Below are 16,896 nucleotides of genomic sequence, written 5' to 3' on the forward strand. Positions count from 1 at the left end.
ACTCGTATAAATCTAAACAACAACAAAACGACTTATTTTTACTAGATTCGATTTTTAACTTTCAAAACTCGAACCTGAAACGTCTAAAACGCCATCTAATAATAGAGGGAAGAAAACATAATATAACATCGAGAAGTATTAACGCGTTGACGCCGATTTAATGTTTTAAGAGTATGACAAAGGAGACATGGCAAGTCTACCTACCACAGCATAGTAATATATTTCAAATCAATAATAATTGTGTTTTTATCTTCAATTTTTCAATAAATTTTAATTTTAACTCTTGTAAAATTTTAATTAGCTTAGATATATGGTTTAATTTGGTCCCTTTATAAATGATTTTGTTTTATCTAAGACTATTTTAGAATCAATAAAAATAGAAAATAGAGTAACAATACGAATTCAATGTAGAACACATTAGATTTAATTATTCATTAAATTTGTGGAGAAAAAAACAATGCAAATGGTTCATTTTGTTTTTCTTCGTTTCTCTTTTGTGAAGATTGCATTTTTTCAGAAAAATGATGAATGAAGGTTTGTAATTACTTTTTTTACTTATTATTCCTCGCTCGAGTCTATCTGAATTCAATATTTTTAGTGCGACTGAGAGTCTCGAGAGGATAGTGAATATATATGATTTATCCTTATCTTGAAAAGTCGAGGAATCAATTTTTTAATTTTCGTAATCAATATATAGTCATCAAATTACGTTCATATTTCCAACAAAATAAAACCAACGCAAAGTGAATTTTCTTAAATGAAAAATTGCAAAATTCTCATTGTATGAGACTCATTTAATTAGCATATTAATAATCTTTTTGCGGATAAGATTAAATTTTAATCCAATCCATTGGAAGATACTCTCTGAAATTGATCTTTTCATATATAGCACTACTAATTATAGCTCCTACTTTATAATTAAGATATTGTTTAACCAAATATGCATAAGAGTTGTTTGTTTATACATAGTTATTATCTAATAACTCATGTATCAACGTAATTTTATCTGATATGTAAATTTAGTAAGTTCATAGTTTGTTTAATTAAACTTCTTGGCAAGAGCAATCAAGAAATATTAACATTGTTAAATTTCATTTCATGCAAATTAATCAGAGTGTTCGCATAAGAAAATTATTACAATACTTTTTTAAGGATTATGTATAGGTCCATTTATTATTTAGGTTCACCTATTAATTATGATTAAGTGGGAAAATGAAAATATGCTTAGTTAAAGATTAATGGTTGTAATTTATTTTTTAAAACAATACCAATTAGATTGTAATTCAAAAACCTAATTATTAGGATTAACTATATGAATCATTGGTAGCAACTTCCGTTTCTTTCTTTCTTTCTTGTTTTTTTTTTCGATTCTTTCACTCGGTGTTTGATATTCATATTTAAATTTAACTATCCCAAATTCATGCAGCGTAGGGCCCCATTTAGAAAGAAACGCTTCCTACTATTTTTTGATTTTTCACCCGATATTCGATATCTGTATTAGAACCTGACTATTTCAAATTTGCGCAGCATAACGCCCGATTTGGAGAGAAACACTTAGAACTTGTTCGCGCAAACATAGAGCCTCATTTAGGAACAAACATTCCCTACAAAGAATTTTTCCACGGCGATCAAGATTTGAACCCAAACCTTTAAATTAGAAAGAAGCAATCTCATCCACCTGCACCACATTTATTAATAATACAACAACTTTGATTTCGTTTGAGCTTGTTTCATTTTCCCTCTTAATAATTTTATCTTATATTTGGAAGTATGATCATAGTTTGATGGTCATATTATCCATGAAGGAAAAAAAGAAAATCTAAAACATAATAAATTATTTTGGATAAACTTTACCATTTCATTGCATATGGACTGAGAGTGGAAATTTATAAATATTCTAACTATGCAATTAATTAGTGCATAATTTCGTTGCATACATTTATTGCTTATTTGAAATATAAAAAGTCCCATCCTATAATAATGAATTACACAACAAAGGCCAGTCAACAATTCTAATAACAAATTATAGAACCATTCGTTTCTACTTTCTATACTATACATAATAATAAATTATTTGACCAATTAAAATAATAATATCATGACAAATATGTAAACATAAGCAAATTGGTTACTAGTAAATTTTAGTTTACTAGAATAATAGTTTTGTTTATTTAAAGTTAAAAACAAAATTTTAGTTTTAACTAAGAATATTTTGAAGTCTTAATATGATCATATGTATAAATTAAAAGATACTATTAACAGGTAAACAAATATTGGTTTGTCTTTGGTAGCTAATTTAAAAGCTAAATTATTCATATATTAAATTTTGTATGAATAATAGCTTTTGCTATGCTTTGCGGATTCTACAAAATGCGTTTAATTCGAGTTGGAATTCTATAAATTGTGTTCAAGGATTATAAGAGGTTATTCAACCCTAAATCCTAATTTATGCCTATATAAAGAGTACTAAATTCTCTTAAAAGGCATCTCGAAAATTTCATAAAGAGATCAAGATCTTGAATACTCCGCAAATTGATTGGTTATTCATATAGAGAGGTCAAATCTAAATCATCCTAGTTCGAGAAATACGCTACAAAGGGGAGAGTAAAATCAAGGGAGGAACAGATTTGTACTCATAATCTCGATGAAGAAAATCATGTTTCTTCATATTTTATTTGTATAGTTTATTTATTTTTTATACGTTTAAAATTTGTTGCAAACACTATGTATTAAATTTATTTGTTTAGAAATATTTCTTCCCATTATCAAATTAATATATGAGAAAATTTGTTAAAATATTTCAAAAGCAACTTTTTTTTATATATACATTATGTATAGTCATCATACACAGAGAGGGGAAAAAGTTGTTTGAGTAGTTTTGTTTGGTATAAACAAATTGTTGTAAGAGAATAGTTTTTCATTTTATTTAGAAAATAGTTTTTATCATGAAAACTCTTTTTTGCTTTTGGAGTTGTAATTAAGCTCATTCAAACATCTAACATTCAAAAAAGAAATTATAGAAAAACAAAATCAAACATAATTTAATTTAATTTTGAATATTAAAAATTTAAATAAAATGAAAAATATTTATCCAAACAACTATTAGGAATTAGATGGATTGAACTATGGTTATTTGACTCATTTTCATTTGATTTTCTCAACTCAAATAATTTAAGTGAATTATTGGCCAATTTTTTTAATGAATCAATTCATTATAACCCATTCAAATTCAATCCACTCATGACTCAACCATCCATCTAATGCCACTAGTTTAAACTATAAAAAATAAAATAAATACAAAAAAAAAACACTAGTTCAAAATCCACTACTACTTGTGTATAATGTGTACTATTTTTTACCTTAAATATTCAAGAATGATTGATGCATTTCAGATTTGCAACCAATGATAAGCCTTTTGTTTCTTTAGTTTCCCACAATACATTTTCCTTATAATTTCTAATTTTCCGCTCTGTGTTCGGAGTCCCTAGTAAAATTGTAATTGAATTCAGATTGCATATTGTATGATTTATTTGAAAGTGATTCTTTCAATAAAAAATAATCATATCTAAAGTTCGAATCTAAAATTTATCTTTAAAGAAAAAAGGAAAAAACGACGAATAACTATCGAACTATCGTAAATGGTATGCATATATCCTCCGTCATATTTTTGGACATTGTTGCCCCTGCTATCCTAAAACTAGAGTATATACACCCTTTATACTAACAAAATATACACGTCTCATAATTTTATCCACTGATTCAATATTTTTTAAATATTGAATCGACGGATGAGATTGTGCCATGTGACCCTATTTAGTCTTCAGATAGAGTTAACGACATATATGTTCTAGTTTTTGAATGACAAGGATTATCAAAATCCCAAAAGTATGACGAAGAGGTTTGCGTACCATTTATGATGGTTCAAATATGATAACTACAAAAAAAAAAACAATTAATTTATTTCCCCCTTCAATTGTCCTTTCTACCCTTTCTTGGATACCCCTCTACCCCAGTCATTTTAGAAGTTTCCATGCATCCAGTGTTTCTGTCTCAAAATCCAAAATAATGAAATATCATAGAAGCTTTCTCAAAGAAAATGTGACCAAAATTTTCATATAATATAATAATATACTACCATAACACGCTCTATATCAAAGTCAAATAAAATAGGAGGACTTATTCATCCCACTTGCCTTTTTCAAATTTACATTATATATAAGCCTTTTATATTATGCATGAAAAATAATATAGACCATCACAAACTCATTTCCCTGTTTGGTTTCATTGACACATTTTGTTCAACACCTTGTAAGCAATAAAAATTGACACCAAACTGATCAAATTTCATCGGATTTAGTATAACAGCTATGGCTACTTGCGGAATTGACTGGAAATCTGTTCTGCCAAACTGTTTTAAGGGCAATAATGTTCGTTCGGAGGCGAAGGTGATGGAGAACAGTAAACAGATGAATTCTGATCATCATAGATTAGCTTTTTCTGATATAAGTACTGATTCTAGATCAGTACTTATATCATTGGATGACCTTTCATCGAACGCTGTCATTGGTTCAAATCTTCATGTATTCACATATGAGGAACTTAAACTCATCACTAGTGATTTCTCCTCAGCTAATTTTCTCGGTAAAGGTGGATTTGGACCCGTTCACAAGGGGTTTATTGATGACAAGATTAAGCCTGGTTTGGATGCTCAACCTGTTGCTGTTAAATTGCTTGATTTGGATGGAAATCAGGGCCATCAAGAATGGCTGGTGAGCAATTTGTTTTGGCCTGAAAATTGATTTTTTTTGGTTGTAACTACTGTTTCTGATTAGTAGTAATAGTTTTAGAATTGTTGAATTTTCAGACTGAAGTGGTTTTTTTGGGGCAATTGAGGCATCATCATCTAGTGAAGTTGATTGGATATTGTTGGGAGGAGGAGCAGAGACTTCTCGTTTACGAGTATATGGCAAGGGGAAACCTCGAGGATCAACTATTTTCGAGTAAGCATTGATTTTCTTGTATGATCGATTGTAAAATGAACAAAAACTTTTGTCCCCGTTCTCGGTTTCTGATTTTTCATGTGATGTATCAAAACAGGATATTCGAGTTGTTTGCCATGGTTGACCAGAATAAAAATTATGGTTGGTGCTGCAAAGGGACTGGCTTTCCTTCACGGAGAAGAAAAACCAGTAATCTACCGCGATTTTAAGGCTTCTAACATCCTCTTAGACTCGGTAAGTTATCTACGAAGTATTGTTTTGACATTGAAAAGTTCAACACCTTTTTCAGCTAGAAACTCATAATGCTATGAATTATCAGGATTACAGAGCCAAACTATCTGATTTTGGGCTAGCAAAGGATGGACCGGAAGGCGATGACACACATGTCTCAACTCGTGTGATGGGCACTCATGGTTATGCTGCTCCGGAGTACATCATGACTGGTAATTTTTTAGATTATCAGTGTACTTTAAGATGTTATGTGTCTCATTTATCGCGTTACTTCTTAGTAGTCCCACTTATTACGAATACTTATACTTTCATTTTCTTTAAACAGGTCATTTGACAAGCAAGAGCGATGTGTACAGCTTCGGAGTAGTTTTGTTAGAACTTATAACAGGACGACGAGCCATGGACAAGAAACGCCCCCTCAAAGAGCGAATCTTGGTGGATTGGGCAAGACCAATGCTAAGGGATCCACACAAGCTTGACAGAATAATGGACCCACGGCTTGAAGGTCAGTACTCGACACAAGGAGCCAAGAAGGTAGCTGCATTGGCTTATCAATGCTTAAGCCACCACCCCAGGTCTAGGCCTACTATGAGCAACATAGTGAAGATCTTGGAACCAGTCTTGGACATGAAGGATATACCAATGGGCCCATTTGTTTACGTCGTTCCCTCCTCAAAACCTGACAAGGGAACAGAAATTGGTGAATTGAAGACTAAAGTGAACGATGAAAACAAGGCGGGTGTAAGGGAAAACGAAGTAGATAATGCAGGGGAAAACAGAGAGGATGGTAATGCTAAGCAACGGAGAGTCGGACACAGGTATAAACACAGGCTAAAGACTGATGCTTCTGTTTACTCAGATACTCATTTGTATCACAAAACTGTAAAGCATGAAAGAACAAACAAACTAAATTCTTATTGATCAATCGCAACGAATAGAAGAAAGGGAAAAGAGATTTAAAATGTAAAACATATGTGAATTAGATAGTATAATTAAGTACTCCAATTGTATTTTTTTTTTTTTGTTAAATCAGTTTACATTTTAGTCTCAGTTTTGGGAGAAAAAAAAATCCTTTTAGTGTTTTCGTTTTTGTTGTTGAAAGCAATGTACATAGAAGATTCTTATGACTTTTATCAGTTGTAAAAAGTTGTTTGAACAAGAAAAAGTTATATATGAAAACGAAAAAGAATCATTCTTCTCTTCTCTTTGTTTTATTCTTCCATGTGGTCCTAATAATTGTCAAAGTCTAACAGTGCGAGGGTTGGTGAGATATTAATAACACTAGTGGTTCAACAAAAATTAGTGATTTAAAGCCAAATTTTAATAAGAGGTCTTATCGAGATGAATATACTTTTACATGTGCCTTAATACAGACAATTTAATTAATGAAAAAGGACCTAAAATACCCTTGAAATATTGAAAATGGTACAAAATTAATCTCTATCTTTCTATAGCCTTCAAAATGCTCTTTTCACTCATATATTGGTTCTAAAATACCCTTGTTATCCACCTTTAGGTTCAAAATTGACCTCTTATTTAACGATTTCAACTTTAAACTATTTCAATATTCTTTTAAAATATTTGGCGCTCAATTATTGGATATAATTTAATTTATTAATATCATTTATAAACCACCCACTACCCACCCATTACTAATTAAATCCCACTCAATTAATAAACCAATTCTAATATCAAAATCGCCCTAAACAATACTGAAACATGACGAAATTACAGACTCCTGTAAATGATTCAAAATTATTCGAGTCCGAATTGAAACTCCAATTAAATTTAGGTTGAGCCGCTTATTTAGGAAGACAATTTTAATGAGATTCTCTTTCAAACTTGAATTTAAATTTTATGATTAAAAGTAAAGAAGTAGTAAATCCTGAATTAATTCATTCACTTTTTTCAATATAATTTTATAAATATTTATCATTTGTTTGAAATACTTAAACTTTAATATATTCCTTTTAAAAAATATATATATTAAGTAACATCACATAATTGAGACGAATGATTAATTAAGATGAACATAGTCAAATTTTTAAGTTTATCGGTAATTTTTAATTAGAAATTTAATTGTAATATGTTTTGATTGTGTACGTGAATGTATGATAATCTACTTCTACAAACATTTTCTCCTCAAATTTTTAGAAACATTCATTGACAGTAAGCTTTTCAATTGTTGCATTAGTAATGGGGCGGATTTATTAATTGGGTGTGGTTTAATTAGTAATGGGTGGGTAGTAGATTGATTTATAAATTATATTAATAAGTTAAATTACAACAAATAGTTGAGTGTCATGTATCAAAAAAAATATTTTAAATTTAAAATCGTTAAATAAGTATTCAATTTTGAACACAAAGGTGGATGAGAAAGGTAGTTTGGAGTCAATAGATAAATGAAGTATAGTTTCGTACCATTTCAAATACTTCTAGGATATTTTAGGCCCTTTTCCGTTTAATTAACCAATCGCAAAATGCATAGGCTAAGGAGGTATATTAAGTCTGACCTTTCCATTTTTTATTTTTTATTTTAAATACAAGTGTCTCTTATGTCAGTTTTGTAATAACTTGCGTTTTAAAATGAAAGAGCTTATTCAACGAGTTTTTATGTTAATCTTATCAATAATTATAAATTATATATATAATATGGTCTGATTAGGGACAAGTTCTGTGATCTCATGATCTTCATAAGGACAAAACCAGATACATATTAACATAATGACATGGCTCTTTATATTATATTAATTGGTCCTGATTTATGATTCCTTCTTATATTATAGAAAACAAAAACAATAAAATCAGTAGTGACAATTAACATGTTCTATAATGTCCAAAATAAGAGTTCTTTTGAATGGGCTTATTTTGGAGGTTTTTAATTCAATAATTTGTAGACACTTTTATAGTGTTTATTGTAAATAAAAATAAAAACTGTAAGCATTTATTTTAAGTTAATTAAATAATCTTACTCCTATAGGCTTTCTAAAGGCTCACACTGATCGATTTGAGAACTTGTCAAAGTTATGTTTTCTTAAAAATACTTGATGATTAATATGAATATTTTGATGGATTGTCTTTAGTTTTGGAAATGATTTTAGATAATAAATAATTAATATTTTTTGTTCCTTTTGGTTCGAGATGAGTTGAAGAGAAAATTATAATTTAATTAATTTATTTATTTTTAAAATGACCTTTTTAATTCATTTATTTGATTTTCTTCAAAACCAAAAAATGGAAGTGACAAGGCCATGTGATATTTCTAAGCTCTAAGCTGTACTTGATTCAAAAACAAGTTACACTTCGAATTTTAACTTTCTCATCACGTACGTTGATTGTAAGTTCAAAATCCCATGATACTCTCCCCGCCCCTTTTAAGGCGCAAGTGGAGCATATTTCACGAACGTGAGATGGTTCGAACATATAAAAAAAAGATGTAGAATGTCTTAATAAGAAAATGTGAAAAGTTAATTATAGATAGCGTAAAAGAAGAGGTAGCCGATTATATATTTGGGAAATGTTATTAGAAACGACATAATCACATACCTGCAACTTATCGAGGATAGTACCCTAGATGAAAAAATATGAAGGTCAGAGATTAGGGTACAATTTGTCTAGTTCCATATTAGTTATCAGTATTGTTCGGGTTACTCTCTTTGTTGCCTTATTTTTCTATTTTAGTATTACTTGTTTTTTTATTATCGTATTATTTGTTGTTGCTACTTGTTGTTTTCAGGATGACTTCTTCACTACTATATTTACTTTACATTTTTTTATTTTCTTATATACTTTGTTTGAGCTAAGGATTATTAGAAATAAATCTCTCTAACTTCATAAATAAAAGTAAGATTGTGAATACGACATCACCCTTCTCAAATTTCACTTATGAAATTACAGTAAATATGTTATTGTTCAATAAATAGGTACATTGTATACTTTTGAAGCATAAAATTCATGTATAGTGTCACACAACTATTCTTCTTATTATATAACGTTAAAATAAATACTCTATAAACTGCTACAATGCAAATTTTTAGAGACGAATTTCGTATATATAAAAATAAATATTGTACATGTTATCATGTATGTTCACCTTCATGTGCGTTGTCCACCTTAATGGTGTATTTATATTTTCAAATACTCATTATGATTATATAACACTTTCTCGTAGTTTATTTACCCATCAATATGAATGATCGGTGAATAATTCAAATTTCTTATAATCATAAATCGAAAGTTTGAAAACGTGAATTTTAATACAATCAAACTCTAATATAGATATCAAACAACGAGTTAAAAAAAAGAACTTGTTACCCATAATTAGCTCGCTTACACCAGGAGCCACTTTGACCTTTCGTGGAGTTTTAGATATTGCTTAGGATAAATTTTTCCGAACATATCAATCCGATTCTGTTGAATGATAAATATTTTTTTCATTCATAATTTGAGATTTTTGATTCGAATTTTTCAAAATACGAAGTCACCAACCACAAAAATCAAGCATCTACCAGCACAAACATTCATGCATCGTATAAACATGCATTGCAATAATTAAATGTCATGTACTTAGTTGACTATAGATATAACAAAATAAATAAATACTTAATAGATAATAATTTATTTTTTGATATGCTAAAAGTGAAAAGCTTTATTTTAGAAATACTGAACAAATAAAAATGATCCGAGAAATATGTAATGAATCTATTCAATATTTTAAAAAATGATGCATTGTTGAGGATTTATTTTCCAATTATTTTCAATAATAATAAGTTTTTCCAAGTAAAAAAAACATCAAAAAAAAAAACTTCAAGTGCCATAATGATTTGGAAAAGTATTGAAGGAAAGGCCCATCACCGGAACAGCAAAAGAAGTCTCCAATAGTAAACGCTGCTGAAACGAATCCAATGCTCCGCCATTTTCCATTATATCCTTCACAGCAGATTGATAATATTCTCTCATTTTTTTCAGCAAACACGTGTACTGCGACTTCAGCCACCGCAATTTCACTCGCCGGAAAAGCTTCGCGACGGAGAATCGCCGGCGATTGTTGTTATTCTTCCCGCCTCCTAGCCGGACCGTCGGCAACTTCTTCTTCCGGAACGAAAATTTCCGGCGAGGTAGTGGTCCCCTTCGGGATACGGTGGTTGGATGCGCTTTTTCGACGATATTATCAGGATTTGAAGCCATGAATTTTGAGATTTGAGGAATGAATCGGAGAGAAGAGAGTTAATTTGAGGATCGATGAGGTGCAAATAATGAGCATGTGCTTTCTGCTTAAATTAAGGTTCACATCTTCTGCATTTTCATTAGTTTTATTTTATTACACCTAATATAAATTAAAATAAGGATTATAATTGATTATAATTGTATATATATTGATCTTCTAACAGATATCAGGGACAAATTTGCAGTACCATCGTTCTTGGGACGTGAATTTGATTATAATTTAATAATTTAAAATAGATTTCATCAATTGATAGAATTTTTTTTATTAAAATAATTAAAAAAATATATACATCTTTTAAAATATTAGTCAAAATAAATGTGCTATAATATGAATAAATATAATATAATAAAAGAATATGCTAAATAAAAAAATGTAGAAATTTCATGGACAAACACTTTGATAATTATTTAAGGCACAATATATAAATATGATATTTAATTTGATTTCAATGGCTATTTATGTGCTATGATTTTAAGTTTGCATAAAGTTGATATTTAAGTTTGTATAAAATTGACAAGTAGACATACACATCTCATGTAACATAATACACATAAACCATGTAAAGAATAAAAATCAAGTAAAATGTCACGTATGTTGAATGTGTACGTTCAAAGTTGAAGGACATAATTGTTAACTAAAAGTCAAGTTTAATAACGCACTTATGTATTGTATCATTACGTAACAAGCTAAACTGGAATATGATTTTAGATTATGAGAAATGATTCAGTTTGGAGAATAAGTAATTAATGTTGAGTAATGGGAGCAAAATACAAAAGTATGTACATATATGATTTTCTTTTGATACACTAAAATAAAAGTTAAAATATACTTTTAGAATAATGGACAAGAACAAATAAATGGAGAGAATAATTAACAATACTATACTATATATATTTTTTCTTTTGATACACTAAAAAATGACAAATAAAGTAAAAATATATTTAGAATAACAGACGAGTAAAAATGAACGAAAATAGTAATTAACAATACTATACAATATATTTTTTTTCTTTTAAATATACTTTTGAAATAGTAGATACATAAAGAAAACTAATAAAAAAGAATATACAATATATACAAATATATAGACCTAGTTATTATTATAAAAATTCATAAATAATAAATCATACTTCTATTTTTGATAATAGTACTCTGATCCTATTGGTAACCAGCAACAAAAACCAATAACAATATTATATAATCAATTTTAATTATATTGATAATGTAATCCTTTTTATATTAATGATCAATAATAATGCATGTAACTTAAAAAAATACAGACAGTATCCTCAATAAAGATAATTTTTGTGTACTTAGCTAAAAAATAAAAAAATAAACAAACAGGTCTCCACATGATCAGAAATAAATCAATAATTTCAGTCTCTCACACATATGATTCATAACTGTTGGGTGTTCAAAATCTTCAAAATAAGACGTAGAAATTTAATCGAAATTAATTAGTGTTAGAATGTGTTATTAATTATGTGTTTTGTTATAGTATTTTTTATTGAACAATTTATTTATTTAATTCAATAAAGAGTTACATTAAATAAGTCATTTTGTTATACACGTACCTATTTCTACAACTTGTACAGTAGGTAATTAGGTAATTTGGTGTATAGAATTTAAGCTAATATATAAGATTGATTATCATTTTGATTTATTAAAAAATGAGATTTTGAGATGGATCAATATATCGATAAATTGGATTATAATTATATAAATTGATGAAATAATTAGTTAATTAATTGAATTCATGTCCTAATATAGAGATTGGTGATACAATTTTTTTTTTATGAAAAACTTAAAAGTTTTCATGAGCAAACTCGACCGGTCAACTTATAAATATTATTCTAAAATAAATTAAATTCTTCCAAAATTTAATTTATTCATGAGTTATTTAATTTATTGATTAGTATTTGTCTTAACATGAAGAATTATGTAGGTGTTTAATGGAGAATTTTAATATATAATGGAAGACTGCAATTATGAATCTATCATATAATAATTTATAATTTATTATGATAAGAATAGTTTAAATTAATTTTTAAAATAATAGGAAGCCTAGTAATTAATTATCTGGTTTCTACAATTCATATTTAACCAGAATTTGAAATCTTATTTCGAAAGGAAAAAGGAGAAAGTGGTTTTAGTTTCAACTTTGGACTGAATAAAAATCTCTATAAATAAAATCTTCTCATAACACAAAAAATCATTCAGTTTTCTATTCGATACGTATCTACTCAAGTATTGGAAAAGTTTGACTGTAAATTTGAGTATTTGACTTACTTCTAGATATCTACTCACGCATTAAGAAGAGGTATTTCTTGAGTTAAAAAGTGTTTCTTGAGTTAATTTTTAGCACAAGTACTAAAACTTTGAAATACTTTTTGCCGAAGGCTAATTTTTTTATTCTTTTAGGGGTATTGTTCTTAAAACGAACTTTTTTATTTTGTCCGAATTCTTAGTTAAAATTACCACTTCATTCGATAGTTACAAAATAATTCCTAGGACTAATTAGCCATCTTCGTTTGGCCCGTTAGGCCATTCAAGCTAGAACTTTGATTTAAAGTTTGTGTTTGTTTATGATATTAAACAATAACTTAACTAAAAGAATTAATTTCAAATCCTAAATTATCTTAAAAATAGAATTTTATTATTTTTAATTTAAATTTGACTCATACTACAACCAAAAAAATCATAATTATATTTTTTTCTAAATTTTGTTTACTATGCTATGGTTGTGCAGTAAAACACACAGAAAAAATTGTTTTACTAGTAATAATTGTTTGAGCATGTAGGAATCCGAGAGTGAAAATAAGCTCGAATTAATCAGATTTTAATAAAAATTAGAAAAAAGCAAAAGCATTTCTGAACAAATTTGGACTATTTCCTAAAAAAAAAAAAAAGAAAAAAAAAAGTGGGAAGAATTATAATTATCAAAAAATATTAAATTGAGGCGTAATAATTTCTTGAAAGTAGTAGTTTACCCTTTTGGTCATGGTTTTCACACAAATTTACCCGCAAACATGTTGACACTATAGCTCCATTCACCGACTTTTCTTTCCTCTTATTAGAAGTTCGATCGGTAACCCTAGAATTTTGGATTCGTATTCTGTTGATTGATTTCTCAGCTATGTCTACAGACGTCGAGATGGCTGCCGCCGATGAAGGATCCACCGTTACCGCACCTCCATGCTGTTCTTCTTCTTCGAAGAAACCCAAGCGTTTTGAGATCAAAAAGTGGAACGCTGTCTCTTTATGGGCTTGGGGTACGATTTTTGTATTGTTTCTTATCGATTGATGCTGTAAATTAGTGTTTAGCTAACGTGATTTGTGAAATTGTTGATGCAGATATTGTTGTAGACAACTGTGCTATTTGCAGGAACCATATCATGGATCTCTGTGAGTATCTTTGAAAATTATGGTTAGGTGAAACAAATTTGACCTTAATCATGTATTTATTTGTTTCGTTTGTGTGAAATTTTCTCTCAGGCATTGAATGTCAAGCTAATCAAGCTAGTGCTACTAGCGAGGAGTGCACTGTTGCCTGGGGTAAGCTATTTTTCGGAAGTGTTTATGTATCTCTATTATTTGGAAACTTGATACTTGGATTTAACGAGCCGAAATCATCTCAGTTAGAAGCTGTTATGTTGTTTTACACTTTGTGTTCATTGAATTGATTATTTGTGAGTTTATATATGCTGAGTTTTGATGTTCTGATTCCATACCAGTACTTTTTTGTGTATACATCACCTTGTGCCTTGTAAACAATATATTTTTATTCCATATTGGTAATCAAAGGCAAGGATGAACGTATGTCATGGTAAAAGATGCTTGTAGTATTTTTATGAATTTCTGTCTTGATGTTTGGTTTGTGCTTGTGTCAAGACACATATATTGTATGTCGTGTAATGAAATTTACTGGTCATTGTATTAAGCATATTTTTTCAATCATAAGTAATGTATCCATAGGTCCCCAGAGCCTTTTGTTGTCTTCCAAATTTCAATCTGTGATCAAAGTCATTTCGTGTGAGCATGTGACTTTTTGTCCTATAATATGACATATTTGTTTGATGTGAGAAGTTGTTTTGAGATGGTCGAGCATGTGAAGAGGAGGTGCGAGGATGTACTAGTTAGAAGGTGTGTGAGATTGGCTTTAGGAGAGTTAGATGTAGTCTGAAGAACTGTCTGGTCATTATAAGAGTTAAAGAAAGCCAAGGAGGAAAGGTCTGTGCATACTCCTATATATTACTTCTAGACTTTCCACCAAAAGACTGCACCTCTTCCCTCACTCGTTGCTTTCATTCCATGAGAATTTTGCACCTCACTCCATACACAGAATTTTCTTCCTCTTCTCTGTTCCTTCTTCTTTCTTTTACAGCATGAATGAAAGCACCAATGTGCTAAAAATCAAACCTCTAAATTTAATCATGCTGAAATAATTAATAAAGGTATCCAGAAGAGTGGAAAGCTTTTTTTTTTTGTTGTTGCTTCGGGAGGTGTATGTAGGTGTAGAGTTTTTTTGGCCAATGACGGAGGAGAAAAAGAATTGTGTATTGAGGGCTGTGTTGACTGTGCTAGGAATTGAGGGTGGGTTTTGTCCTAATTCAGGTGGCTTCCGATTAGCTTTTGCTGTAACATGCCTCTTTTCCTTTAGCGTCTGGCTCTTCTCTTTTCTACATTTTTCCTTTGGGGTTTATAAGTCAGTTACCTTCGTTCCCACATTAACATTTTTACCTTGAACTTACTATGGAGATTGGAGGGGGTCATGTGCAGCGAAAAGACTACCTAAATTTAGATGCATAGAGTTGCAATGATCATAAAACAGAATGGATGAAACTAGCACTGGATGTACTTTATGGGATGAAGTAAGCACAGTTGGGTTATTTTGCATATTCAGAGCATGCATTCATAATTTGCTTATCTAGACTTGCACTTTTTCTTAAATAATGCATGTAAAAATATAATGAAGAACAAGTCATTAATTTTTGCTAGTTCACTTGCCAGCAGTGGAACATCATGTCTGCCTAATGTGCGGGATAAATATGGGTGGTAGTCTTTTCAGCTTTATATGCATCTGCATTATCTATGAGTGCTTCATTACTTCTAATAGGCTGTAGTAGGATCACTTGATATTTTTTTTTTTTGAGAATGTTATGGATGAACCATCGAATAGTCCTGTCAACTAGTAGGTATTTAATTCTAATTCTGTATAAGAAGCTTTAGGCGGTGAAACCATCAGATCTTATGATACATCAAACAGCTTGTGACACATTAAGAACTATGAAGCGGTCTAGGGCTATGTAGATCTTTGACGTAAAAACGTCAATGGTTGCAGCCTATTTCATGTTTTAGCATTTAAGTCTGCAACTGAAATCCAAGTGAGGATTTTGTTCCATGAAAATAATTTTTTTTGTACTAGAGATCTTTCGCCTGGTTTCAGTTGCATGTTTATTATTACATGTGCTCGTCAAACTATGCTTATTGATTTGATAAACTTTGCTCTGGATAGTTTGGTATGTGAGCCCTCTTGTGTAGTAATACTAGCATGTCAATCTCTTATTTTATCTTAATAAGTAAGGAAATTAATCTAGTTTACTGCTGGTTTTCATCTGTTTCTCTCATTTATGTACCCTAGTTAGCTCTATGTGCATTTTGGAGTTATTTTATTACCTACTTTCTGTTATTTATACTGGTCCGCATATTTTTTCTTAATTATATTGGTATGCTTCAGAATTATTGATTGGGATTTCCTCAGGTGTATGTAATCATGCCTTCCACTTTCACTGCATCAGTCGGTGGCTCAAGACCCGTCAAGTGTGCCCATTAGGTACTTATCATTCATCAACTGTGTTTTAGTTTGTAGAGGGGCTGTGAGTATTTTGTAATTTTGGAATTATTCTTTTCTGTGCAGATAACAGTGAGTGGGAGTTTCAGAAGTATGGTCACTAGAGGATCCAATACATTCATTGCAGTGGAAAAGATCATGCTGATGCACTGGAACCTTGAAACTCTTATTTTAGTTTTTTTTTTGTTTTGTATTATGGCAGTAAAAATCTGAGACTGCTTTCTATTGGGATGTGATTTATTAGAGTGTTGGCATTTAAATTGCAGATATGATGTTATTTTGAACTTCTATGTTACTGTTTTACTTCAAATGTCAAACTGTGTTGCTAGTTGATTATGTTGTTTGTTAACCCTATGTTGGTGACAAATTCTAATACTAGTATAAAGTTATCTTCGTATATATAGAAAAGCTGTACCGTCTGGTGCCAAGATTGATCTGTTGTTTAACTGCTAAAATTTATTCCCCAGGCAAAGGATGAGTGCCAAAAATTTCCTCAGGTTGAAAGGCTATTGATCCTGGCCTGTTGAGAGAAGGTTGAAGTCATCTTTATGTTAACCAAATTTGGATTCCATTCGATTATGTCATTC

General features: G+C 29.8%; 3 protein-coding genes across 3 annotated transcripts; 2 read left to right on the forward strand and 1 right to left on the reverse strand.

Moving 5' to 3' along the window:
- The first annotated feature begins 4,245 nt into the window (after positions 1-4,245).
- Positions 4,246-6,420, forward strand: LOC543684 (auxin-regulated dual specificity cytosolic kinase). Its single transcript, NM_001247632.2, has 5 exons — positions 4,246-4,769; positions 4,865-5,000; positions 5,098-5,234; positions 5,320-5,443; positions 5,557-6,420. The coding sequence occupies exons 1-5, from the start codon at positions 4,368-4,370 to the stop codon at positions 6,150-6,152; spliced, it is 1,395 nt and encodes a 464-aa protein (NP_001234561.1). The 5' UTR covers positions 4,246-4,367; the 3' UTR covers positions 6,153-6,420.
- Positions 6,421-9,908: 3,488 nt separating this feature from the next.
- On the reverse strand, positions 9,909-13,372 carry LOC104648074 (uncharacterized). The gene has a single exon (XM_069298795.1). The coding sequence runs from the start codon at positions 10,416-10,418 to the stop codon at positions 10,038-10,040; it is 381 nt and encodes a 126-aa protein (XP_069154896.1). The 5' UTR covers positions 10,419-13,372; the 3' UTR covers positions 9,909-10,037.
- LOC101259644 (uncharacterized) lies at positions 13,326-16,658 on the forward strand. The gene is made up of 5 exons (XM_004241890.5): positions 13,326-13,730; positions 13,813-13,863; positions 13,954-14,013; positions 16,220-16,291; positions 16,376-16,658. The coding sequence occupies exons 1-5, from the start codon at positions 13,595-13,597 to the stop codon at positions 16,411-16,413; spliced, it is 357 nt and encodes a 118-aa protein (XP_004241938.1). The 5' UTR covers positions 13,326-13,594; the 3' UTR covers positions 16,414-16,658.
- Positions 16,659-16,896: the final 238 nt, after the last annotated feature.

This window comes from Solanum lycopersicum, chromosome 6, assembly GCF_036512215.1.
Source record: "Solanum lycopersicum chromosome 6, SLM_r2.1".
NCBI classification, from domain to species: Eukaryota; Viridiplantae; Streptophyta; class Magnoliopsida; order Solanales; family Solanaceae; genus Solanum; species Solanum lycopersicum.